The sequence below is a fragment of the Schistocerca nitens genome, chromosome 6 (assembly GCF_023898315.1).
Source record: "Schistocerca nitens isolate TAMUIC-IGC-003100 chromosome 6, iqSchNite1.1, whole genome shotgun sequence".
Lineage (NCBI taxonomy): Eukaryota > Metazoa > Arthropoda > Insecta > Orthoptera > Acrididae > Schistocerca > Schistocerca nitens.
In genome coordinates this window covers 631,301,093-631,328,719 of record NC_064619.1, presented here as the reverse complement: position 1 = coordinate 631,328,719, position 27,627 = coordinate 631,301,093, and the positions used below count along the sequence as shown (strand labels likewise).

Below are 27,627 nucleotides of genomic sequence, written 5' to 3'. Positions count from 1 at the left end.
GAAAAATTCATCAGAACTCCCAGAAGCACACAATTAATTCATCACATCGAGAAAATAAAAGAGAGCACTGCTGTCAGTATCTGTCAGATAGGACAGTCAACCAGGAGACAGTTGTTTAAAGTTGCTATTCAATGGCAGCATCTGATAGTGGCTGCTGTGATTGCCCTTTTTTAGAATCTTACAAAGAACAGTTGCAGTAATAATTTTCTTTAATTAAATAAGTAGTTATGACTGAAATAAATAAACTGTGTTTATTTATAATAAGTACATAAACATAATATGTGCTGTTAAAAGTACAATACTGAAGATTGGTGGGCAACACAACTGTGCACAATAGTCTTCCATACAGTAAAGCCACTGTGTAAGGACTATCTATGAATCATAGTGCTTAGATATATAAACAACACTAAAATGGGTGAATTTGGACATGATATTGTTCTTCAGTGTTGTCCTCCTAGGAACGCTTTACAAACTGAATGTGGATTCCACTTTTGGTCATGAGGATTCCAGACCTAGGATGGAAATCAAGTTTTGCTACTGTCTTCTGTGTAGGCTGCACACTGTACTTTGACAGTAAGTTCACAAGACCCACTTTGGTTTGCAGCAGGCCCATCCTCATACCTGAAACATGTATATAAATCTTAAGTATGAAGCATGATCATGTTATGCTGAATCAACATATACTGCACCTCTTCATCAGGGAGACAATGCCTCTCTTTATCATGTCATCAAAATCTCCCTTTAATAGTATATATATATATTTCAGATAGGTGTTGTTCAATATGCTATTGCAGGAGACTCCAAACTTCTAGTGTTTCTTTTAATGACAATATCAACTCCCACGGCACAGAGACCAGGGCTATCAACTTTCAATTTCCAAGTGTTTTGAGCCTGAGTAATGAACAAAAATGTCACTTGCTTCATTTGAAGAAACGCAGGTGACAATTGTGGGACAACAGGACAATATCATGACCTCAACATTAATATGCCCAACCAACAATGTAATATGTGTATCAGAGGTTTCTCAGTGAATTGAGAAACTATACTCATGTTCATTGAGAAATGACAGTGAAATATGTCACGTACAGTCCAGCTACATGTCTTCAGTGGCTGCAGAATATGGCTTCAGGTATGTGCTGTGACAGATGCCTTTACAAGAGTGCTACAGACTAATAGAGTGTGAAGGGAGGTCAGATCCCAGTTCTCTGGTAGGGGGCTGATCCACTACTGGCCTATGCAACCAACCTTCCACCATCAGACTTGAAGCAAAGATCAGAAAACATGCCTGCCATGACAGTTTTACATAGGAGAAGGTAGGTAAGCTTTCAAACTCTAGCTAGGAGTATCAGCAATATAGGAAAAGATGGATTGCTACTTACTGTAAAGAAGACACATTAACTCTTGGGAGGTATGTACCATCTATGCAACCAATTAATGGTAGTTTGTTTATTGTCATATGCCTTTTGCTTCGTTTATTTGGGAAGAATCATCAGTGGTCTGTAATATGTGTTTCCTTTTTTACACGTATGGCAACAAACAAACTGCCTTTAGTTGGTTGCATAGGCAATACATACCTCTAAGAATATAAAGCAACTAAGGTTTTACATATGTTGCATATCACCAAGCTCTATCATGCAGAATAGATTGATTTGAGATCCCTTATCATCTATTTACCTATTTTATTTATTTTTAGTTTCCATAGATCCCTCACACAAATATATCACTAGGATGTAGAACATGTCAGATGATTTCAGTAATAACCATTTGTAAATGGTCATAACTCATACAGCTTACAATCTCAATCACGCGTAGACAGGTACAAGGAAAGTCAGGTCCAACTGCTACAATTATAAGCCAGATGACTGTAGTAATAATAGTCATATAAACAAAATACAAGGATTACACTCTAATTGATACATAAGGCATTCTATCAAGAAGTTATATACCAGTGCTTCAGATTAAGTTTGCAGAATAATGTGTAAAATCAAACGCAACACAAAGTATCACACACTGCCAAAAAATTCCTCTAAAAAATAGGAGTGGTTATCCAGAAGGTAAAATTTTAGTTGTTCTTTGAATTCAGTGAATTCTTCTTATTGGGAAACACAAGATGTATTGAATTTAATTGACGAGTTGAGAAAATATAAAAATGCAGTACATGAAGCAGGCAAAAGGAATTACAAACATCTAAGAAATGAGATTAACAGGAAGTGCAAAATGGCTAAGCAGGAATGGCTAGAGATATAAGAGACAAGCAACATACCCTCTGACTTCAAGAAGAATATAATAATTCCAATTCCAAAGAATTTATAAGGATAAATCAGTAGGGGAAAGATAGATGCCACCTACAGGAAAATTAACCATCTGTATAAATAACTATAGCTGAGGTGGAAAACCTGTCCTAAGCAAAGAAGGAAAAGCAGAAAGGTGGAAGGAGTATGTAGAATGTCTTTACAAAGGAGATCTACTAGAAGGCAATGTTATGGAAATGGAAGAGGACCAATATGAAGATGAGGTAGGAGATATGATACTGCAAGAAGAATTTCACAGAGCACTGAAAGGGCCAATTCACAACAAGGCCCGGGACTAGATGACATTCTGTTTGAACTATTGATAACCTTTGGAGGGCGATGTGGTGTGCAAGATATAAGAGACAGGCAACATACCCTCAGACTTCAAGAAGAATACAATAATTCCAATTCCAAAGAAATCAGGTGCTGACAGGTGTGAATATTACCACACTATCAGTTTAATAGGCCATGGTTACAAAATGCTAACATTAATTCTTTATAGAAGAATGGGAACACTGATAGAAGCTGATCTTGGGGAAGATCAGTTTGGATTCTGGAGAAATTTGGGTATATGCAAGGCAATACTGACCCTAAGAATTGTCTTACAAGATAGTTTATGGAAAGCAAACCTACACATATATCATTTGTACACTTGGAGAAAGCTTTCGACAATGCTGACTGAAATACTCTCTTTGAAATTCTGAAGATGGCTGGGGTAAAATACAGGGAATGAAACTCTATGTACAATTTCTGCATAAACCAGATTGCAGTTATAATAGTTGAAAGGCATGAAAAGAAACCAGTGGTTGAAAATGGAGTCAGACAGGACTGTAGACTATCTCCAGTGTTATTCAACCTGTACAGCGAATGAACAGTAAAGGAAACCAAAGAAAAATTTGGAGTAGGAATTAAAGTCCAGAAAGAAAAACTAAAAACTTTGAGGTCTCAAATGGCATTCTAATTTTGCAAGAGACAGCAAAAGACTTGGAGGAATAGTTGAATGGAATGGGCAGTGTCTTGAAAGGGGGATGTAAGATGAACGTAAACAAAGCCAAAACAAGGTTAATGCAATGTATTCAAATTAAACCATGTGATTAGGAAACAAGGCACTTAAAGTAGTAGAAGAATTTTGATCTTTGGGCAGTGAAATAACTGATGATGTCCGAAGTAGAGAGGACTGGTATGGTTATGGCAAGCAAAATATTTCTAAAGAAGATAAATTTGTTAACACACACACACACACACACACACACACACACACACACACACACACACACACACACACACACACACACACAAAATGAACACAAGAAGAGAACAGAGCCTTTTGAGGGGAGAAAAGAAATTTGTGGCACAACCTGACTAGAGAAAGGGACTGATTGATAGGACACATTCTAAGACATCAAGGGAACAACACCAATTTAGTATTCGAGGGAAGTATGGAGGGTAAAAATCATAGGGGGAGAACAAGAGATGAATACATTAAGCAGATTCAGAATATTCAGGGATGAAGGACTCACACAGAATAGAGTAGCATGGAGAGCTGCATCAAATCAGTCTTCAGGCTGAAGACCACTAGAACAACATCTGTTCACAGCAACTTCACCATTTTCATTTCCAATGGAACCAGCAGGATCAACATGTGTTGTAGGTGTAGGCTTACAATGCTACAGTAATGACAACTGTCAGCTGTTGCTTTAGGTCTGTCAACTGCAAACTGGTAGCATTTGTAGGCATTTACAGTTCTCATATAAAAATGGACCACTTCTCTTGTCTGGTGTTATTTTATTCACAAAATGCTCTTCTTTTACACAAAGCTAATTTGAAGTCCTTAAAATGCTTCTAAAATTAAGGAGGTGCTATTCTGTGAAGCACTGCATATGCAGCTGAAGATTTAGAAAAGAGGCTTTTTGTCAGGCCAATGTTATTTCTCCATAATGACGAGAGGTCTGTTTTCTGAAGACTAATATTGACTGCTTTTAATTGTATTATTGAGCCCTGTTGGATTCAAACAAGTTTCAAACTGTACAGAATGATGTAAATTACTGTACTATACAAAAAATGAAAATAGATGTTTTAAACATTATCAAACTTTTTGCTTGTACTGAAAATTGTACTTCTCAGACAAGATGTCCTTTTTCACGTTCTGTTCCACAAATGCATATATGTATATTAAATTTATATATGTATGTGTATTTATGGGTAGTGTGTGTGTATGTATGTATGTATGTATATTATACATTTATGAACATCTGTGTACAAACATATTCTCTAAATGGTGGTTAAGCATTAAAATAAACTTGCAGTCATCATTGGAAAAGTTACACAAATGAATGATAATCAGTACAACACACTACTAGCTCATAAATACAAGATGCCATGACCGAAAGAATCATGAGTAGTTTGTTTCTGGCTGCAAGAACAGTAGTTCTGCTCTGAGTCATGTTTTCTTTTGACAGATCACATTCTTATACATGGTGCAGGTGGAATGTATAAGGACACAACCATTTTGTTTGCAACGGAAAAACTTTGTGTGTTTTCCATTTGAAGCATGGACTATACTAGAGCATCTTACTCATATGGAGAATATTTGCAGTCATATACACTGCATCACTCCATTTGTGTCTCAAACCTTCCACAGTTTCACAAAACACAGCTTTCTTTAGACCTTTCTGATCATGATAACTGGTTATTTTTGCCCTGATAGTGCTACTTTATGACAGCAAGATCGTACACTGAACTTTACAGCTAGCCTTACACTCCTGCACAATTCACTGAGAGAGAATGACTGAATAGGTAGGAAGCAACCACAGTGCCACTGTTCTTAGACTCATCAGGTCATGGAATGTAGTAGAAAGAAAGGAAGTAGTGGCCTTGATTTCTAATGTGTGCAGGCCTCAACATCAGACTTACACTCACAGAGTTTCTGATCTTTACTACTTACCAATGCAAATGCGTGGTCCCTCTCCAAAAGGCAGGTAGACATAGGGGTGCCGCCTAGCTTTGGCTTCTTCGGAGAACCTCTCAGGATCAAAACGATCAGGGTCAGGGAAATATTTGGGTTCATAGTGTAGGCCCAGCACAGACAGCGCTACTGGAGTTCCTTTTTCCAGAATGACATCACTGTCGGGAATCTTGTAGTCTTGGTTGCATTCTCTGTTCAGAAATGGTACTGGTGGATATTTCCTGAGAGACTCTGGAACAGAAAAGAAAAGAAAAAACATATTTAAAGGAGAGCAAAATTATAGTTTCATATGATAAAATTATGATGAACTGTATCAGAGGACAAACATCGAGAGCATTCCCTTAAATAATAGGACCATTTAATTAATAAAAATTAAAAGGAAGCAGTTATATGAATTAAATTTTGATATACTAATAAGTTTAGATCCAAGGAAGCTGTATACCCAACTTTGGTAGTTCTTTCATATAGAAAGCTAATAAAATATGAGTACACCTCACCTCACTCTCATTCTGTGCCTGCACTTTGTTTGAATTAGGTTTTGGTGGAGACAAGTCTTCTTTTATAGGGCAAATACATCATTAGTAAATGTAGTTTCACCCTAGGGCATCCATCTTGGACTGCTTTCTGGTACAGACTGATACATATGTTTAGCAAGTGTTGCAAGCAGAGGAAATCAGGTGTTCCTATGCTGATTAAGCAATGTTCAATTTAACAACCGCATCATGATTTTATTTGTATTTCACTGCCGCCATAGCTGGTGCAACACCAGATGCTGCTGTCTATTCAAGCCAGGTAAGTAACCTGTCTGTAGGTCATTTTTTCATGTCAAATCTCGTTTTTAGTATGCCCACACTTGCTCTTTCCAACAACTTACCAATACTTTGATCATGTCAATTATATTTTCAGTGTGTTCAAGTGTTCTTCATGTTAGATGTAGACTATGGCCTGAAACAATGATTGTTGTGCTAAATACCTAGCTAGAAATAATGGTAGATACTATTTTCAATTTATGATTAATTTCCTGGTAACAGTTCCCATGAATCATACTGCAGTACCTGTTATACATTTAGCCAGTATGATCTCTTTCTGGATTAGTCTCATTGTTTGGGGAACAACACGACTGTATTGGTTTCTTCATGTCTAGAACATATTATGCTAGGTTGTTGCAGCTGCTGTTCTTGCACTACTGTGCTGGCATGCAGCTGTAGTCATAGTCGGGAACAAAACCCTCATGCCTGTATGTAAGTGATGGATCTGACTCGCAACTGCCTGCAGTGTTAGTAAACAGCCAGTTTATTTCCTGTTGGGATCATGAAATAGAGATTCAGAGAGCATTACACCTGGTTGTGATGGGGACAGTGACTAGGCCACCTCATCACCTTTCCTTTCTGAGGAGCAGTGAATATCTCTTTAGGGGAGGGAAGGTCATTGCTTCCACAGTGCCAGATGCCCAAGCACATAGATAACAATATGTCATTATTCATTCAGTTGAAAGTCAACAAGTGGAACTCAGATTGGCTACTTGTAATCAAGACCAGTGTTGTGTGCAGAGGTGGTTGTCTGCCAGAAAAATATCCTATAGCTCAAGTGTAGGTGTCTGAAGAGGAGGAAGAGGAACTACTTTGAACTGTCCACAGGAATGTGGAGAACAGAGCTTTTATTCACTTCAGAATCCACACAGACTTCTAGAATTGGTTTCCCATGATTCTGCTAAACCTGTCATTTAGTCATTGTAGCTTTACATAGCTAACTGCTGTGAGACAATATAGTGGGGTTATCATTTGCTGTATAACCCTTAATTGCTAGTGTCATGTTGGTGAGCCAGGCTTATTAATTGCCTCTGACAAGTCCTGGTGGTCATTGTCTATCTTTATCATTGTCTACAGTCAACCATTGAGAGTTTTGGAGGTCAATAGTAATTCATTCAGTAGAATATTCTTGATAAATATCAGAGTCCATAGGCTGAATGAGAGCAAAATGTGGAGCTGACATATTCCACAAATGTAAGATCATTTCTTCTAACTGTGGGATTCATTACAAAAATAACCCTTGTTGTAACCATTGTTATTTTTGTCATTTTATAATTTCAGCACATTATGGTAGCCATGCCCAAGATCCACCATCTGCATTCATTAATTCTTGCTGAAACATGTTGAATCCTGAGTTATTGCAACTGAAAAAGAGAGTGTTCCTATGAAAACAATCTTTTTCAAAAACATTTCTAACAACAAAATCTATCAATTTTTGACACTATAATGCAATTGGACGGACAAAAAATCTACTCACTAAGTGGCAGCATAATACACACATAAAAGAAGGTTATAATTATGGAAGCCCCCAGAGCCAGTGACTCCTTTTTCCACCAGAAGGGCTCAAGGGGAAGGAAGAGGAGTGAAGGAAAAGGACTGGATGGGTCTAGCAAAAGGCATAGATTTCAGAAAAGTCTCCTAGAACCATATTTAATTTACAACAGTACAAGCTACTCATGGAATAAACTGGGAAATTTTTGAAAAAAAATGAAATTAAAATTTTAAACTTTCTTTCAAAAAGAACTTATATTAACCTATGTATTATTGTATACCACGTGAAAGCATGTGAAAAATTCGTAAAATGGTATTTATCCTAGGTCTGTAGCTTCTACAGCAATTCTAGAAATTGCCGTTCCTCGTTTTTGGGATCATTTATGATAATTTCACAGCTCTGTAATTCAGAAATGAGTTGACATATCTAAGTAAAATTTCATATTTTTCTACATTTATACCAACAGTACACCAGTGCCAAATTTCAAGAAAATGGTGGGGATTTAGCACTGAGTAATGTCAGTGGGCAGAGGCAAAGTTCAAATGTCTGTCAGCAAAACTTCCCAGATTTATGGATTTGTAAGTGAGTTGTGAATGTCATTTAAAGCAATATTTTGGCAGATTCTTTAGATGTTTTTCTTGTATGGGTGCAGGGCAGATACATATGCTCCCTGTCTGAATCGTAACCAATAGTTGGTTTACAGTAAATAGGCTGTAGATTCGAAACTTTAGACAGTTTTTTGAAATTGATTCTATTATTTCTCTGAATCTGTTTAGTTTGAGGCCAGTATGGCACCTCAAATGAATCCTCTCTTTCATAATTGCAGACCGAGTTTATGTTCAGTATCGGAGGACTCAATTTGTGACATTTCTTCCTTCCTTCCTTCATCACTGTATAAGTGCATGGGTGAACCCTGCCACTCATTCTGACTTGTATAATGACAGTACATGATGAAGAAGGTATGCACAATATGCTAATCACTATGGAAACCTGGGCTAGGAGGTTCTGCTCTAACACATCTGAATAGAGTGTAGTACATTTACTTAAAAGTGGAATTCAAATTGAAGATAGATTTTCCTTACCAGATACCACCTTGTCGAGGTAAGTCATTTTTCCGATGGTGTCGTAGGAAATTTCACCATTGCTTTCCTTCAGCACAGTGTCAATTTCATCATGTAGTTTGCTCTGTACATCTGGGTTGAGCGCCAGTTCATGCAGAGTAAAGCTTGTCGCTGTTGATGATGTCTCGAACCCCGCAATGAAGAAGACAAATGCCTGTGCTGCCAAATCGTCCATTGACAGTTCTATAGAAAGACAGATAAAAGTTTCTGTCACAGCTGACTATGTCATAAAATGTGATAGAGGATATTATTCAGTTAAGTAATGGCTTTAGTCAGTGCTTGATTTGGAAAAACAGAGGTTCTGGTACTGTGACCTTGTGGTGGCTGTTTTTGCAATTTAGACTTCTTAAAATGTTATTTTTATGTTTTTCTGATCATTTTAAAAGTGCAAATACAATATTTGTACAGATAAAAAAACGTTGTTTCATACCACATCATAAAATGTGTGGATCTGATTCCTTTTCATCAGTGCAGGGTACTGGCTTATATCACCACAAATCAAACACTGAACTTTTAGTACAGATCACTGTGTATTGGGTGTGTGTGTGTGTGTGTGTGTGTGTGTGTGTGTGTGTGTGTGTGTGTGTGTGTGTGTATTCCACATCTCCTCCTAAACCACAGAATTGATTTCAAACAAGCTTATACACACATCTATGAAGAAATACTGTGGGTCTCATTGGGATGTTGATGACATAGGAGGTGGGTACAGAGGTAAGGGGGAGGGAGAGAGACCAGAAGCATGGAGGAGGGGAAAACGACCAGAGAAAGGGGGAGATGAAGATGGAAAGGGAGAGGGGAGGTGGAGATGGACAAAGAGAGGGGGAGGAGGAATGCACAGGATAGGGGGAGGAGGGGATAGACAGAGAGAAGGGTGAAGAGCAGGAGGCATAGAAGAGACGTGGAAGATGAGGAGGTCTACTGGGCAGATGGGAAAGGATAAAGTGTGTAAGGAGGCAGATGTAATAAGCACAGCATGAGAAGAGGAAGGAGGACAGAGTGTGAAGAAGGGAGTGAGAAAGAGTAGGGAAAAAGTAGATTAGGGAAGAGATTTAAATTTTTCCTTATTAATTTAATGTAACAACAGAGACTCAGGCATATTTGGATGTAGGTGTAGCCATGAGTAAAAAGCTAGTGTAGTACAAAAATATTAGTATGTATGTTAAACATCTCCTAAACTACTGGATCAATTTCAACAACAGTTAGTATTCATTATCCTTACATTGTGGAGAGAAACATTGTGGGTGTAAGAGTCACCTGCTTCCCTTAGAGTGGGGTGGGGGGTGGAAAGAGTGAGATATATGAGCATAACTCAGGAAAGCCAGGAGCTATTTCAACCAAATTTTGTATGTAACTGACTCATTATTTGTATGGTAATACTATGTGGGAAGTATACCCGTAATACCTCCAGGGATGAGAAGCCATGAGAAAATATAAAAAAAATATTCAATTGGGGTCACTGTGGTGATTCGTGGCAGTCCTGATGGTGTTGCACCCCTTTGTTAGGAAGGGGATGGGTGTGCATGGACAATAACATATCAGCCATCTCTGTGAAACAATGTCTTCCAAACTTGGCACACTTATCACTTGCTGTTTGAAAACAAATTACTGTGGGTGAGAAAGGTTGGGGTAAAAGCATTATTCTAGAAGCCCTGGAACAATTTCAACCAAATTTTGTACATATGTGACTATTTGTTTAAAAATGTTATGGGAGTAAGATACTTGTATGAAAACAGGGGTGGGCATGGAAACAAGGTGGTGTGCCATATGTAAAGTTTGGAAATGACCTGTTGATATTTCTCTTCTGCACTTAGTTGACTAGGAGTACACATGTCAGTTAGTGTATGGACCAGGTTGCAAGAATGACGCCACAGCAAGGCAATAGTTTTTCAGGCTGTTTCACATCAAAGATCATGCCACACAACAGAGTACCTGAGATAGAGTAAACATCTGCCCGGGAGTTGCATGGTATAAAACAGCAGAGAATAAGGTGCATAGATGGATGTAGCCATGGGTAAAAAGTTAGTTTTTAAATCTGTGTGCAGCCAGTTAGAAAGAGAGAGCCATATGGCATTGTTAGCAGAGGGAGACCTGAGCCTAGTTGGGAAGACATATTTTCCTTGTTGCAGACTGGCACCTTTCCACGCTGTGTGAGAGTTATGTCTTCAGTGTGTCTGTTGAGTGTAGAGGGTGGTATTGTGGTTGTGTTGTACGATGATGAGAAAAGAGAGAGGCTGAAATTCAGTGCTGACACACAGCCTATACATATCCAATAGCATCAAGGGAACTGGCAGGTTTAGTGCCCCATTCAATAAACAGATCAACATCAACAATGTTACATGTCCTCATTACATGCAGTGTCATGGAGACTTTTGGAGTTAAATTCCAGGACATTTGCACCAAGTCTGGTCATCTGAAACTTTACTCTTCTTGCCACTTATATATTAGCTTTGAAAATTTTTCGCACCACTAAGATATGAGCTGTCGACCTCAGAGTACAATGTCATCTCATAGGCGTGTGTCAGCAATGATGTCTACAGAAGCAGGTCTGCAACCATAAATGTTATACTATTTCGTTTATCAGGGATTACTGCCTTTCAGTAGCCAAGTCAGATGTTAGTCTAGGGAACTGAAAATGTTGCAGCCATTTTTGGCAAAATTCGCATCTGTTTTTGGGAAATCTGAATATTTTTTGACAAAATTCACATCTTTTTATTTACAGATGATTATATGTAAAAATGTAATGGTTGTTATGTTACGTTCCTGGAGAGCTATGAAACTGATTGAAAAGAAAGAAAAATGGTGATTTGAGGGTTTGTAACTGGAATGTTTGTGTTTGCAAAGCCTTTAACAGTTATTTCCCAAAATGGTCATTGCTTATTTTCTTCTTTTGGGTCTATTTAAGCCTTCATTTAATGATTATGTCTGTTGAGAAGCAGCATCATTTTCACGCCTCTGATTTAAAGTGTTTTTCGACATTATTTTACTTTTCCCACCCAATTCGATGGTTACAAAATTGCAGAGTGTTGATTTCGACCTTTCGTGGGCATTGATGGCTGTGTGACACATACTTGACAACACTACTGATAGAATCAACAAAGTATGTAGTGTGGAAGTGTAGCTGAAAATTACTCTTCACACGTTAGGGGAAGACTTTCGGGAAATGTCGAAATGCATTAACAGGTTTTGTTTTCCTGATGCTCTACAGTGCGGAATGTGGACATTATTATTTTTTGTTTATTTGCTTTTTCCTTTTAGTCTGTAATCTATACACTGATCAGCCAGAACATTATGACCACCAACTTACTATCCTGCATGTAGTATAATGAACGTGGTGTCCATGTGTAGAAAGGGGTAAGGTGCATGATCTACAGGGTGGAGAAAAATTGTCAAGAAATTTTAACCCTAGATAGCTGATGCCAGTAGGAACCAAAATTACTAATTTTGTGTAGGTCGACAACACACCTTTTCTAAACTATGGAAACCTGGTGCCACACGCTCCGATTGACCGCGGGATTGCCTGTTGCCATTTGTCGGTTGACGGGCAGCGCTATGGTTGTTGGTTCACACATACGAACGTCCCTTGCCCCGTCACTGCTCCACATTGATATGCACTCTTGTCAAATAGGTCTTGTTGTTCGTCTCCACCTCACATCAGAGGCATTCACACGTAAGATTGACTTTGGAGCACACACACATCACCTGCGATTTAGTCATACAGTAAGCATAGCAGCACAGTATTTGTTTGAAGAACAACGAGACATTGTTTTTGTTTATGGACTGGGCGATGGTAATACACATGGAGCTCGACATTTGTATGGGGAATGGTACCCAGCAGGATGCCACCCACACCCACAAACATTCACAGCAATTCTCCAGCGACTTGGCAAATAGGCTCATTAGTGGAATATCATGGTGATGCTGGAAGACCTCGAACATGATGGGATGCAGCATTTGAAGAGACTGTTCTCGAGCAGTTCAGGTAACATCTACAACAAGTACTCGAGCAGCTGGACATGACATGGGGGTCACTCATCGGTTAGTCTGGGGGGTTTTAAAGGATGACGGCCATCATCCATTGACTTTTCACCCTGTCCAAGACCTAATCCTGTGGCGAACTATGAACACAGACTAGGGTTTTGTCAGCGGTTCCTGCGATGTGTTGCATGAGATCCCGACTTCCCCACCATTGTATTGTTTACCGAGGAGTGCACCTTCCATTGGAATGGCCTTTACAATATTTGAAATGTTCATTACTGGGCAAGGGGAAATCTTCAAGTCATATATGTCCACAGACACCAGGAACGATTTTCGCTCAACATTTGGGCAGGCATTGTGGATGACCTCCTCGACTTACTGGGGCAAATTACCTCCACTTTTCGCAAGAAGCTCTAAGTGGCCTGCTGGAAAATGTTCCCCTGGACATATGGCTACATATGTGGTTGCTGCATGATGGAGCGCCCATACATAACAGTTGTGCTTTGCATGTATATTTAAATGAACTCTTTAGTGCCTGGGTAATTGGTAGAGGTGCTCGTAGGACATGGCCCCCACAATCACCAGACCTCACGCCACCGTGCTTTGTCCTGTGGTGATCCTTCAAGTTTCTAGTTCACCCACCCGGATGCAAACCACCTAGAAACAAAGAGTATTTAATGGATCACGTTCAACATGCCACCAATCACATCAGGGCAATGTCAGAAATCTTTGAAAGAGTTTGGCAAAACAGCATTCGATGTCACCAAGCTCGTGTCACGTCAGAAGCCTGCACGTTTGAGCACCTGCTTTAAGTAAACAATGTCCTAGCTACGAAAAAGCCCTTTTCAGGACCAACACAATTTGTAAAAGTCTTTCTGAACACAAACTAACAGCTGTTGATGGGTTTGTTCCCAGTAAGTCTTATCATGAAACTAAAATGGATGTGTGAGGACCCCGGAAGATTTGCCCCCAGAGTGGAAGGCTGGCACACTAACACTGAGCATGTGGACCACCTTGGCTATACCGCAATCTCTGGCAGGCAAAGCATTTGTGGTCATGTGTTGTCCAGAGCATCCGGCAACAGGGCTATCATGTGGCCAGTTGGAGAATGTGGTGCAAATTTTCCATAGTTTAAAAACTGTCCATTGTCAATCCACACAACAATAGTAATTTTGATTCCTTCTGGCATCATCTACCCGGGGTTAAAAAGGTGTGACACAGTTTTTCTCCATCCTGTATATGAGTGTGACCAAGGGCAGATTGTGATGGTGTGGAGACTCAGCATGAACATTTTGGAAACTGCAAGACTAGTCAGGTGTTTGAGGGGTGCTTTGGTGAGTGTTTCCAGCATGTGGCGAAACCAGCATGAAACCACATCCAGACACTATGGGGTTGGGCGGCCACATCTCATTACAGATGTTGGACGTCATAAGCTGGGCAGACTGGTAAAACCGGCCAGGCAGTGAACTGTGGTGGAGCTAACATCAGACTTTAATGCTGGGCGGTGCACAAGTGTGTCTGAATGCACAGTGCACCAAACACTCCTAACTATGGGCCTCCCCAGCTGACGACCCATCCACGTACTGATGTTAACACCACGACATCGGCAACTACAACTGGAATGGACATGTGACCAATGGCACTGGATGTAGGCGCAATTGCAGAGCATTGTATGGTCTGATTAACCCTGATACTTTCCTCATCATGCCAATAGGAGAGTGCAAATTTGTTATCTTCCAGGTGAACAACTTGTACTGCAGGATGGAGAAAAGTTGCCGGTGTCTCCATTTTTTATGCTCTGGGACCTTCACATGGCCATCCATGGATCCAGTAGAGCTCGTGCAAGTACCTTGATGGCCAAGGGGTATTGTACACTGGTTGTAGACTATGTAGACCCCTTCATGACGATCATGTTTCCCAATGGAAGTGGCATTTTTCCATGAGATAATGCACCACGCCACAAGGCCAGGAGTGTGATGGAGTGGTTTTGAGGAACACAGTGGCGAGTTTAAAATGGTGTGATAGCCCTTCAACTCGCCATGTCTGAACTTGGCTGAACACATCTGGGATGTGCTCATCACCCCCTGCTCCCCCCCACGCAGAATTTTCGGGAATTAGGTGACTTGTGTTTGCAGATATGGTGCCAGTCTCTCCAGCGACTTACCAGGGCCGCAGTGCTTACACACCCTGATGTGTCACTGCCTTATCCATGCCAAAGGTGGACATACTGACTATTAGGTAGGTGGTCATAATGTTCTGGATGATTGGATGTAAAGGAACAGACTGAAGGTGCACTTGAACTGCCATGAAAAAGAGTACATAATATTTTAATGTAATTAAAACAAATATGTTAATAATAACTAAATATTATGCTCTTTAACAGGGGAATCTACATAGAACATCTATATAAAAGGAAAATAGTAATAACAGGAAAAAATTATATACTGTTATATGGCCTTCTGGTGCACAGATATCTGTTCATCCAGATGCAACATATAGGGGGCTATTGCACTATGCAGCATTGATGTATAACAAATTTTATAATTTATAGTTCTGGACTACACTACTATACAACACTACACTACACAGCACTATACTACACACAGTGAACACTATAAACCAGCAGAAGACAGCGAGCATAAACAAACTAGAGTTATAGAGGAGCGGTGAATGGAAACAAGCCCTCTCACAGAGCAGCCAGGTTATATTCATATACATCTGCAAATGTAGAACTTGACACATGGTCTTTGCAGAAACTGGGCACGTGGTCATAGGGATCCCCAACCCACTCTTCAGTTTTGATGGTCATAAGAGAACACGTTGATGGAGCAGGATTAGTTAATTCACTGATATCAAAATAAGAAAACAATGAGCAACATGCAACACAAAGCATTCCGTAATGGCTACCACGCAATTGCTTGTTCATGTTGGCAGTGTCATAAAAGAGGTTAAAAAAAGGGTTCAAATGGCTCTAAGCACCATGGGACTTAACATCTGAGGTCATCAATCCCCTAGACTTAGAACTACTTAAACCTAACTAACCTAAAAACCTCACACACATCCATGCCCGAGGCAGGATTCAAACTTGCGACCGTAACAACAGCGCGGTTCCGGACTGAAGCGCCTAGAACTGCTCGGTCACAGTGGCCGGCGTAAATAAGGTAGTTCAGGCCCGACAAGTACCAGCATTTCATGTATCCGAGGGGGGCGAAAGTTGTAGAGCAAGTTCTGGCAATATGATGTTGGTTCGCTGACAGGCGATTTGGACTGTTTCAAGTTTATCAGTTCATCATCTCGGTTTCTTATTTTATGACTTAAAGCCCTTTTTTGTTTTGGTGTCTTTCAAAAGAAAGCTGGTTTCATATCATTGTGTTCCTAATTACGACCTCGCTTGTGTGTGTGTGTGTGGGGGGGGGGGGGTGTTGGACTCTGACTTGCATTGTGAATGTGTTGCTCATAATCTGCTTGATTTTTGCTTGCGTCCATAACAGTGCATGGTATAAATCATTCCATGTTTGTTTTTGTCTTACAACATTTAAATGTGTTGTAAGTACTGGTACATTATTCATGTTCTACTTTATTATGAAAAATGAAATGAAATGTCGTGTGGCTAGGGCCTCCCGTTGGGTAGACCGTTCGCCTGGTGCAGGTCTTTCGAGTTGACTCCACTTCAGCGACCTGCGCATCAATGGGGATGAAATGATGATCAGGACAACACAACACCCAGTCCCTTGGCGGAGAAAATCTCCGACCAAGCCGGGAATCGAACCCGGGACCTTAGGATTGACATTGCGTCACGTTGACCACTCAGCTACCGGGGTTGGACTACTTTATTATAATTTGCATCCATTTGTCGAACTTTCTCACATTTAATGAACTCCATGTTAGAGCTTTTGACAGAAATGGTACTCAACCGTATCACATCTTGTCACAGAATGAATAGGTGTTTCTGCATTGAATGGTTTTGCTTCTTGCCACTGATTGTGAGTATGCTTTGTGGTATTACTGACAATAGCCATCGTGCCAGGTACTATTATGCACAAAAAACATGGAGTGCATATCTGTACATGAGATTGTGTGGTGTAGTGTGAACTTACTTCCACTGTACTGAATGCTATTGCATTTAGTAAACTCTAGTTATACAGAAACCAGTAGTAGATACAATGATGAAAGCATGAGAGTGTGTATTATTTGCTTTTAAATTTTCATTGGAGTGGGAGGATGAGTGTACTGCACTGATTTTTGCTAAAATGTATTGTCTGTAGTACCTGAGTACCTGTTAATAATGTGTGAACACATTTGCATAACTACTGCTTCATTTTTAGCATTTGCAGATAGGAAATCATTTTATCCATACAGTAATAAGGAATATATTGACAGTGCCATTCAAAGAGTGCTATACGCCTGAGAGAGTAATAAGGACCACAATGCGGTGAAACCACTTTCTGTGTCATGACATTTCAGATAATTTTTAAATTTTGAAATGTGCTAAGGTGGAATTATTTCTCCGTACTGAGGTCACAAAAATCTTTCAGTTTCCAGGTACGCACTTCCCTGCTAGACTATGAGGCCCAACCGTGAGGTATAAATGAAGAATATTGTCATCTGATCGCGTATTTCGGATTAAAAATATTTTCCACGCCATATTTTCTCGTACTCCAAGTTTACTGCCATGCCACTAGGAGTGCTGCTGTCGTTCTCTGTATCCCTACAGGCTTTGCAGCTCTCATATTTTGTGTTTTGTAACGCAACCACAATTACAAAAACCCTTGCCACTTAAAACTGCCTCGTTAAAGTGTCCGCATTATACCAAATTTTGAACTTTAGCTAGCAGACAAACGTAAGCATTCCTTTGTCCTAAGATGCTATGTCCCACGACTGAGTCCTGTGTTGGATTACGCAGCATGTATCTCACTGGCCACAATCAGTGTGACCAGAGCACCGAGCGCACTGATATATCGTTGCGTTCGTGTACTTTTCATTTTGTACCCACGTTGTCAGGTACATTATTTTTATAAGCTGGGCTACATTAAATGATTTTGCAGTACAAGTAATCGAAAACAGAGTGGATTTTCGGTATTTATGGACAGAAAATAAAGCTATTTCAAACTACCTGTGATAAAATAGTCCACCTGGACGCAATTCGCTGTGAAATAGAATTTATTACGTAATTTCTTATTTTCGCATCTTTATTCGCATTTATCGCAAATTGCAAATTTTTCAGGTCTCTAAGTGTTACTAACTCAACTAATGCTGACATAGTCGACTGTGTATGCGGAATGCATTATGTTATGCCCACCCTACATGCTTCTTACGTTGAAGATTTCCAGATACGAGGGCAGGTATAGAATTCCTTTTCCACTACAGGTCCTAAGGGGTGCGGCATATTTGTGGCGGGAAATCCAGAAAATTATATCTGGCGACATGGCAACAGTAGAGCAAATACGGTACATGATAAAATACTTCGTGTATGACGCTGAACAGCAAGAGTGAATAATGTTTCCTTATCAAATGTCGTGACGATATCCTGTCATAACCGTGCTGATCACGCCTAGCACTCTGTTGTGGATTGGCAGGAGACCAACCCACTAAATTTAGAGGAAGCCGAAAGGCACGCGTTTAAGCTCACGCAGGCTGGCGTGAGGTCTGGAACAGGACAAGGAAATTAGAATTTAGAAAAAACGGACGTAGCTGGTGGAATACTTAACTTTAATCCATTAATGTTGAACGTAGCTCTTATCTGTACATTACTTACAATATCAATAGCAACTGATAATGGCGCCTTGCTAGGTCGTAGCAAATGGCGTAGCTGAAGGCTATGCTAACTATCGTCTCGGCAAATGAGAGCGTATTTTGTCAGTGAACCATCGCTAGCAAAGTCGGTTGTACAACTGGGGCAAGTGCTAGGAAGTCTCTCTAGACCTGCCGTGTGGCGGCGCTCGGTCTGCAATCACTGATAGTGGCGACACGCGGATCCGACGTATACTAACGGACCGCGGCCGATTTAAAGGCTACCACCTAGCAAGTGTGGTGTCTGGCGGTGACACCACACACTCAGTCTCCAACACAACGTCGTCACGAGACATTAATCCAGCCCTTCCTTTCCCGTGGGACATTTTCCCACTGTGAAATCACTACTGTATATTTTGATTAAGTATTTCGGTGTCCGCAACCAGATCAAAGCTGAGGATGAATTGTAGGTTACATGGCATTTATTTGACTCAGTGACCTGCTTAGTTTGAGCCAAAAATATTTGTTAAATGTCTTGTACAATTAAAGTGTTCAAAAGTGTGTGAATTCCTACGGGACCAAACTGGTGAGGCGACGCTCCCTAGACTTACACATTACGTTAACTAACTTATGCTAATAACGACCCACACACCCATGCCCGATGGGGTACTCGAACCTCTGGCGGGAGGAGCCGCGCAATCCGTGACATGGCGCCTCTAATCGCGCGGCCACTCCGCGTGTCTAGCACAATTAATTTGTGCTTAAATGTAAGGAGAAAAAGTGAGATTTAATTAAAGCTTAGTAAAAGTCCTGTTCATAAATTGTTAAATTCATCAGATTGGACACTACAGCTTCTATATTACTTTTGCACTGAAAAATCTTGTACTCCAGGAAGATGAAAGTAGCCATATGCATCGAAGCGTCATTAAAAGGGTCTGAAGGAAGACTGCATCATACAGGTACATATAGATACGGATTAACAGTGCTTCAGTGACTATAGTTTGTGTAACACCTAAATCAACAAACATATTCCTCAAGCCACCATCGGTACTTGGCGGAGAGTACCTAGTCATTCCCTATCCTGTTCACCTTACAAACGGAGTGGAGGAAAAACGACTGTCTATATGCTGCTGTACGAGCCCTGATTTCACTCATCTTGTCTTTGCAGTCCTTAAGCGACATGCATGTTGGTGGCCATAGGATTGTTTTTCAGTCAGCGGCAAATGGCGACTCTCTAAACTTTGTCAATAGCGTTACGCGGAGAGAACTTCTTATTTCCTCCAGGGATTCCCATCTTAACTCACAGAGTAATTCCGTAATACTCGCGTCTTGCTCGAGCCTACCAGTAACAAATCTAACAACACGATTCTGATATTGTTTCAATGCCTTCCTTTTATCCGACCCAGGGCAAGTCTCAAATACTTGAGCAGTTCTCGAGAATGGGTCCAACAAGTGCTCAGTATGTCGTCTCCTTCATGGATGAGCTACACTTTCATGAAATTCTTCGAATAAACAGAGGTCGACTATTCATCTTCTTACAACCGATCTTACGTGTTCGTTCAATTTCATGTTCATTTGCAATGTCATGCCTTAATATCAGATCGACACGACAATGTCAAGGAGCACACCAGTAATATTGTATTCTAACGCTACAGGATTGTCTTTCCTACTCTTCTTTTCCTTGTGCCTTTGTCCCGCACTTGCGCAAGGTCGGCACGGTTATGGTTTGATTTGGTAAGGGGTGACCGGATGCCTTTCCTGTCGCCACCGCGGTGGATGAGATGATGTGGAAGACAACACGATGACGAGGATGAGGACAACACAACACCCAGTATCTGAGCGGAGAAAAATCCGCGACCCTGCCGGGAATCGAACCCGAGTCCCTGTGCGCGGCATTCCGTCGCCCTGACCACTCAGCTACGGGGGCGGACTTTTCCTACTCATCCTCATTAACTAAGATTTTTCCACTTTCAGCGCAAGTTTCCATTCACCATAGAAAACAAAAATTCTCTAGAACCTTTCCTGTATCTTGCAGGGGCTCAACGATGACTCTTTCCCATAAGCTGAAGCGTCATCAGCAAACAATCTCAGATTGATTCTTGAGTTTCTCCCGGCGTATTTGATAATCAAAATATCCACGGGTGTACTGCCGGTCTACAGTGTCCAACGGGCACAATATTTCGGCGGTCATACATGTCGCCATCATCAGGTGAACTGACGGACTGAGCTCCTGTGAACGTGCCGGCACGGAGATCCGTACACTATGGCTGCTCAGGTGGAACTGGGTTCGGTCGCGGCGGCGGCGGATTTAAATACCCTCCGCCCGCGGCGCGCTCACTCCGCCGTCCGCGCCCCGCGCCACGGTCGCGCGGTGGAACAGATTGCGACGGCGTCTGAGATGACGTCGGTGTGATGGCTCCGTCCGCCGTGGTCGTCACAACTATACATTTGCTCGATTTACTCTTGATTAACCCAATCGCTGGTTCCCAAGCCTTGCTAAGATTATAGCCACAGTCACGATTTATGAGGTCGTCATTGGTGCGAATTTCGATGGCCTCTCTAACAACGCTGTCCCAGTATCTCGACGTCTGTACCAGAATCCTCGTGCGTTCATACTCCATAGCGTGATTTTCCGACAAACAATGTTCAGCGACCGCCGACTTGCTCGGATACATCAGTCGAGTGTGCCTCTGGTGTTCACGGCATCGATCCTCGACGGTACGCATCGTCTGACCAATATACGACTTGCCACATTGACACGGAATCTGGTACACGCCGGCCTTCCTCAAACCGAGGTCATCTTTGGCGCTCCCCACCAGTGCACGAGTTTTATTCGGAGGACAAAACACCGTTCCGACCCGGTGTTTCTTCAAAATGCGGGCGATCTTTCCCGAGAGTGCGCCTGTATATGGGATAAACGCAGTGCCTACCTCCTCCCTCGTGACTTCATCCATATCCACAGGTTGTGCTGTAGTGGTTGGGCGGAGAGCACGTTGAATCTGCCACTCTGAGTACCCATTTTTTCGAAATACAGTTCTCAGATGTTCCAATTCCTGGGGTAGACTCTCTGCGTCAGAGATAGTGCGCGCCCTATGTACTAGAGTTTTAAGTACCCCATTCCTCTGTGAAGGGTGGTGGCAGCTGTCTGCGTGCAAATACAGATCAGTGTGCGTTGTCTTCCGAAACACCCCATGACCTAGGGTGCCGTCAGGCCTTCTCTTGACCAAGACGTCAAGGAAAGGTAGTTTACCCTCCGTTTCAGTCTCCATAGTGAATTTGATGTTGGGGTGTATGGAGTTTAGATGTGTAAGGAAGTCAAGGAGTTTATCCATACCATGTGGCCAGATGACGAAAGTGTCGTCCACGTAACGGAAAAAGCAAGTAGGTTTCCATTCGGATGACGACAGGGCTTCCTCCTCAAAGTTCTCCATGTACAAATTCGCTACCACCGGTGAGAGTGGGCTACTCCGTCTGTTCGTAGTATTCTCCATTAAAAAGAAAATACGTGGAAGTCAAGACATGCCTAAAAAGTTCAGTGGTCTTCTCGTCAAACTTCTGACTAATCAATTCTAGTGATTCTCGCAGGGGTACCCTCGTGAACAAGGAAACGACGTCAAAACTCACCATGATATCTGACTCTAGTACATAGGGCGCGCACTATCTCTGACGCAGAGAGTCTACCCCAGGAATTGGAACATCTGAGAACTGTATTTCGAAAAAATGGGTACTCAGAGTGGCAGATTCAACGTGCTCTCCGCCCAACCACTACAGCACAACCTGTGGATATGGATGAAGTCACGAGGGAGGAGGTAGGCACTGCGTTTATCCCATATACAGGCGCACTCTCGGGAAAGATCGCCCGCATTTTGAAGAAACACCGGGTCGGAACGGTGTTTTGTCCTCCGAATAAAACTCGTGCACTGGTGGGGAGCGCCAAAGATGACCTCGGTTTGAGGAAGGCCGGCGTGTACCAGATTCCGTGTCAATGTGGCAAGTCGTATATTGGTCAGAAGATGCGTACCGTCGAGGATCGATGCCGTGAACACCAGAGGCACACTCGACTGATGTATCCGAGCAAGTCGGCGGTCGCTGAACATTGTTTGTCGGAAAATCACGCTATGGAGTATGAACGCACGAGGATTCTGGTACAGACGTCGAGATACTGGGACAGCGTTGTTAGAGAGGCCATCGAAATTCGCACCAATGACGACCTCATAAATCGTGACTGTGGCTATAATCTTAGCAAGGCTTGGGAACCAGCGATTGGGTTAATCAAGAGTAAATCGAGCAAATGTATAGTTGTGACGACCACGGCGGACGGAGCCATCACACCGACGTCATCTCAGACGCCGTCGCAATCTGTTCCTCCGCGCGACCGTGGCGCGGGGCGCGGACGGCGGAGTGAGCGCGCCGCGGGCGGAGGGTATTTAAATCCGCCGCCGCCGCGACCGAACCCAGTTCCACCTGAGCAGCCATAGTGTACGGATCTCCGTGCCGGCACGTTCACAGGAGCTCAGTCCGTCAGTTCACCTGATGATGGCGACATGTATGACCGCCGAAATATTGTGCCCGTTGGACACTGTAGACCGGCAGTACACCCGTGGATATTTTGATAATCGCAGATTGCTATTCATACTAGCCGTAGGATCATTTACGTGTATGGAGAGCAAGAGCTGTCCTATCACAATAAGGACATTACGTCACAAAGATTGATTTTATCCGGCCGTGCACGAAAATGCGATATTTGAGGGCGTCATATCCCCCATTCTGTTGATCACAAAGACAAATATTACAGACTCCCTCCAGCCCAGGCAAATTAAGCTAATCGGACGGTTCTGTCGCATTAGGTGTGATCTAGGGTTAACCTTAGACAGCTTATAAAAGCTCTGTTTTTTCACGGGCGGTTTCTGAGAAAACCCCAGAAGACCATGATTTTTGGTTACGAAAAACCATTAGTTGTGGAGATGGCCGCTTCTGTAATTTCTGTTCATGACATATCGTCGACATTCTTTTCATAACTTCTTCAGATCATATTCTATGGCAACTTCGAAACTGTTTTCGATATCATTATCCGTTACCAAGGTCCAGAGGTTCAAAATTACCTTACTAAAGCGCATAAGAAATGAACGTAATATCCGTCTGAGAAGTAAATGTAGTTTGAACTGGCGCAGTGATCAGAGGGCAAGGGTTCTAGGATCATTGTAAGAGTTCTTAGACCACACAATTATTTAGTTTGCAGTTCTTCACGAATAAGACTTATGGGGCACTGTCTCTGTATAATGGCCAATTCACACCTATACAAATATGCCCAAAGCGGTACTATAATGACAAAAAAATGCGCTAAAAAGTGTCTTAATAAGTCTGAAAAAATAAAATGACTGCCAAAGCCGGCCAGAGTGGCCGAGCAGTTCTAGGCGCTACAGTCTGGAACCGCGCGACCGCTACGGTTGCAGGTTCGAATCCTGCCTCGGGCATGGATGTTTGTAACGTCCTTAGGTTAGTTAGATTTAAGTAGTTCTAAGTTCTAGGGGACTGATGACCTCAGAAGTTAAGTCCTATAGTGCTCAAAGCCATTTGAACTATTTGACTGCCAAAAATCATATAAATCTGTAAAGACTGCAAATATTTCTAGTAACATTTTTTCTCTTGTAAGACACAAGCCAGGCGTTTTCGATAAATTGCGAGCAATAAGCAAAGCAACCAGAAAAAGGGTAACGTAAGCAATTTTATGTTACCATTGTATTATGCATACTGATGTGCTGTTTATGTGTTGAAGTATATAAAGTGTCAGAATTTTACTGACCTATAGAATTAATTTTACATGAATAGCACATCCTCCTGTAACAGTGAAAAAAAAGGGAATCAGCCAGAAAAATGTTTCAGTCTTAGCATGAAAAGACGAATACGTACCTCTTTAAAAGACTCTGAATAAAAAGTGGGGAGTCAGCTGCCTCAGTCCTGCAAACGTATTCACGCTTTTTGGGGGTAAAAGAGAGTAGCAGAGAGAGACAGTGATGGTGGAAGGGTGAGGAGACAGTGCCAGTGGGGGGTGGGGGGGGAGAGGGAGAGGGAGAGGGAGAGGGAGAGAGAGAGAGAGAGAGAGAGAGAGAGAGAGAGAGGGGACAGTGATGGTGGGAGAGAGAAAGTGGCAGTGAAAGGGAAAGAGAGATGGATGAAGACAATAGCAGTGGGAGCCAAAGAGAGAAGAAATATTGATGGTCAATGGGAGGCAGTGGTAGTAAAAAATAAAGAAAGATGGAGGAGGATGGAGAAAGAAACAGTGGGAACAAAGGAGAGAGGAGACAGTGGAAATGAAAAATACAGATGAATGGAGACCATACATAGGCTCAGGGGATCTGGACCCTCCCAGACCGGCAAGCTTCAACACGTAGGTATAGCGGAGGGCGAATTCTGCCCTGATATTTTAAACACAAGTTGGACCCCCAAAATTTGTGAGCTGCCAAGGTATGGTGAAGGAGTGGAAGTAAAGAAAGATAAGGAGAGACAGTCTATACAATGGCGGTGGGATATACTTAAACGATGAGAGACGTATACAGAGTGGTCCATTGATCGTGACTGGGCCATTATTTATTGCATTAATGTGGTATTTACAGGTAATCAAGCTGTAACAGCATGCGTTCTCAGAAATGATAAGTTCACAAAGGTACCTGTAGCACATTGGAACAACCGGAATAAAATGTTCAAACGTACCTACTTTCTGCATTTTAATTTAAAAAACCTACCTGTTACCAACTGTTCGTCTAAAATTGTGAGCCATATGTTTGTGACTATTACAGCGCCATCTATCACAAAGTGAAAAAAGTGGTCCAACTAAAACATTCGTATTTCTTTACGTACTACACGAATATGTAATAAAAAATGGGGATTCCTATTTTTAAAAAACGCAGTTGATATCTGTTTGACCTATGGCAGCGCCATCTAGCGGGCCAACCATAGCGCCATCTGGCTTCCCCCTTCACGCTAGACGAGTTTCGTTCTTTGTAGTTTTTTCGTTTGATTTTTATTTCGTGAGATATTTGGCCCGGTCACTATCACCCTGTATAGATGATGGCAATGAGAGGGAACTGCTGAATATCAAGGCTTAACTACAAAGAGAGACTGGATAAATCAGAATGTTCTGTATTCAAAGGGTGCAAATATGTTAACATGCCAAAATTTGTGGTGAGAAAGGCTGAATAAGGATCGAGGCAACCAATTGCTCACTTTTCTGTCAGAGTCTCTAAAGAAAAACATATTCCCCTTTTTTTGGTGCGACAGAAGCATTTTTGCTCTGGTAACTCACAGCTCGTGCTTCACATTGTGTAGATACGCATGTACTAATACAGAAGAAAGTATTTTTGCACTACTGTACGTTATATATTTGGTTACACTCAAAGTCAAGAACAGCAATGTAGTAACACAAAGCAATTAAGCTAGTAGACAGCGTTTTCTAGTAGTACTTATCCAAGCACACGTTACCAGCATGTGGTGCATTCGAAAACAAAAGAGATAATGGGATCAAACTAATTCTTACTAAAGTTAGTGACAGCACTTTCTTCCACCGACCCCTTCACATACACCAAAGAAACACAACTTACAAACCATAGAACATGCAATCTGAGATTATATGATACGTAGGCGCACAAATAACATTATATTCCTACACGATGGCTTTGTGCCATTTGGAAGAGAGGACACTGTGAGTGTAGCTAAACACCAGCAAGAACAAGAAGAGAAGGAGGGACTTACTGTCAGGAGTGCCAACACCATTCTGATGCCCGTTCTCCATTGTCTCTCCTTTGTCAGGGTCGACATATCCCTTGTTTTTGAGCTGAATGAGGAGGTCCATGAAATCTTTCCTACTGTAGTTGTTCTTCTCTCTGTAAGCGACAGTGTCTGCGACCATCTGCTGGAAATATCTGCTGACATCTGTTGTTCCTCCTTTGACCCTACAAAAAAGATAATAATTATTTAATATTAACGCAACGACTCCTAAAAGCAGTTCTCCCTTTCTACTGTGAAAGACGATTACTTGTCTAACATTTCCAAAATATTGTATGTAGCGGCCAATGAAAGATGGCGCTGTTCCAGAAAAAATGAAGCTCCTATCAGGTTGTGATCCACAAGGAGTGTGCAAACAACATGCGATGCTGACTGGTCCTAAGACGAAAGGCAACTACCCAGTGCAGTGGACTGGTGCTATGTGTTCCGAATTTGAGGCCGCGAGACCGAGCATGGCTGACGCAACGCTCCTAACTCATTCTATGCTCGACGCACGTCTTGCATTAGTGGTGGATGCCAGGCGGCTATCGGCGCGGCGCTACAGTAGCGGTGAGACGATTCTTGACAACCATTGGTATACTTTTCTCGAAAACTGTCAGAATCTCAAAGAATGTGGAGCGTCTACGATCGTGAGCTTCTGGCAGTATATGAAGCAATCTAGTCGAAGCGCGAGTTTTCAAGATGTCCACGTACCATATAAATCGTTGACTTTTGCTTTCAACAGTGCCAGCTGCTCTCCTCACCAATTGAACCGTCTAGAGTTCGTAGCTCAGTCCAGTACTGCCATCAAGTACATTTCGGGAATCGCTAATGTAGTGGCCGACTGTTTTTCACGCGTCAACTGTGCGTCGAGTTCAATCGACTTTTCTGCTCTGGCCCGAGCACAAAAAGAAGACTAGGAACTCCGAAAGACGATGTGACACCATAAAAGTTGCAACTCGTCAACTTTCTGGGAGAAGATGTCAAGCTCTACTGCGACCTCTCTCGTGGACGACCTTATCTGTTTCTTTCACCAGCGTTCAGAAAATAAACTTTTGACAGCATCCATAACTTGTGCCATCGAGGAGTATGTCCCGCTTTTCGACTCTTTCGCCAACGTTTTGTGTGGGTTGGCACGGAAAAGCACTGTCAAGAATGGACAAGGACATGTTTACAGTGCCAAAGACGTAGATGGAACAGTAGATTTCTCCCATGTAAATCTAGATGTTGTGCGACCAGTTACTCCATCGAACAGTCAATGTTACCCTTTCACAATGACCATTCGCTGGCTGGTGTGGCCGTGCGGTTAAAGGCGCTTCAGTCTGGAACCGCGTGACCGCTACGGTCGCAGGTTCGAATCCTGCCTCGGGCATGGATGTGTGTGATGTCCTTAGGTTAGTTAGGTTTAATTAGTTCTAAGTTCTAGGCGACTGATGACCTCAGACGTTAAGTCGCATAGTGCTCAGAGCCATTTTTTGAATGA

General features: G+C 41.9%; 1 protein-coding gene across 2 annotated transcripts in view; it reads right to left on the bottom strand.

Moving 5' to 3' along the window:
• Window positions 1–232: 232 nt before the first annotated feature.
• LOC126262817 (cytochrome P450 6k1-like) overlaps window positions 233–27,627 on the bottom strand; it is a 197,334-nt gene continuing 169,939 nt past the window's right edge. For both annotated transcript variants that reach the window (XM_049959663.1, XM_049959662.1), the window contains 4 exons: window positions 26,133–26,332; window positions 8,640–8,861; window positions 5,236–5,487; window positions 233–621 (listed from right to left, as the gene is read on the bottom strand). In XM_049959663.1, coding sequence (XP_049815620.1) covers window positions 455–621; window positions 5,236–5,487; window positions 8,640–8,861; window positions 26,133–26,332 — 841 coding nt within the window. In that variant the 3' untranslated portion in view covers window positions 233–454. The remainder of the gene's footprint in view (window positions 622–5,235; window positions 5,488–8,639; window positions 8,862–26,132; window positions 26,333–27,627) is intronic.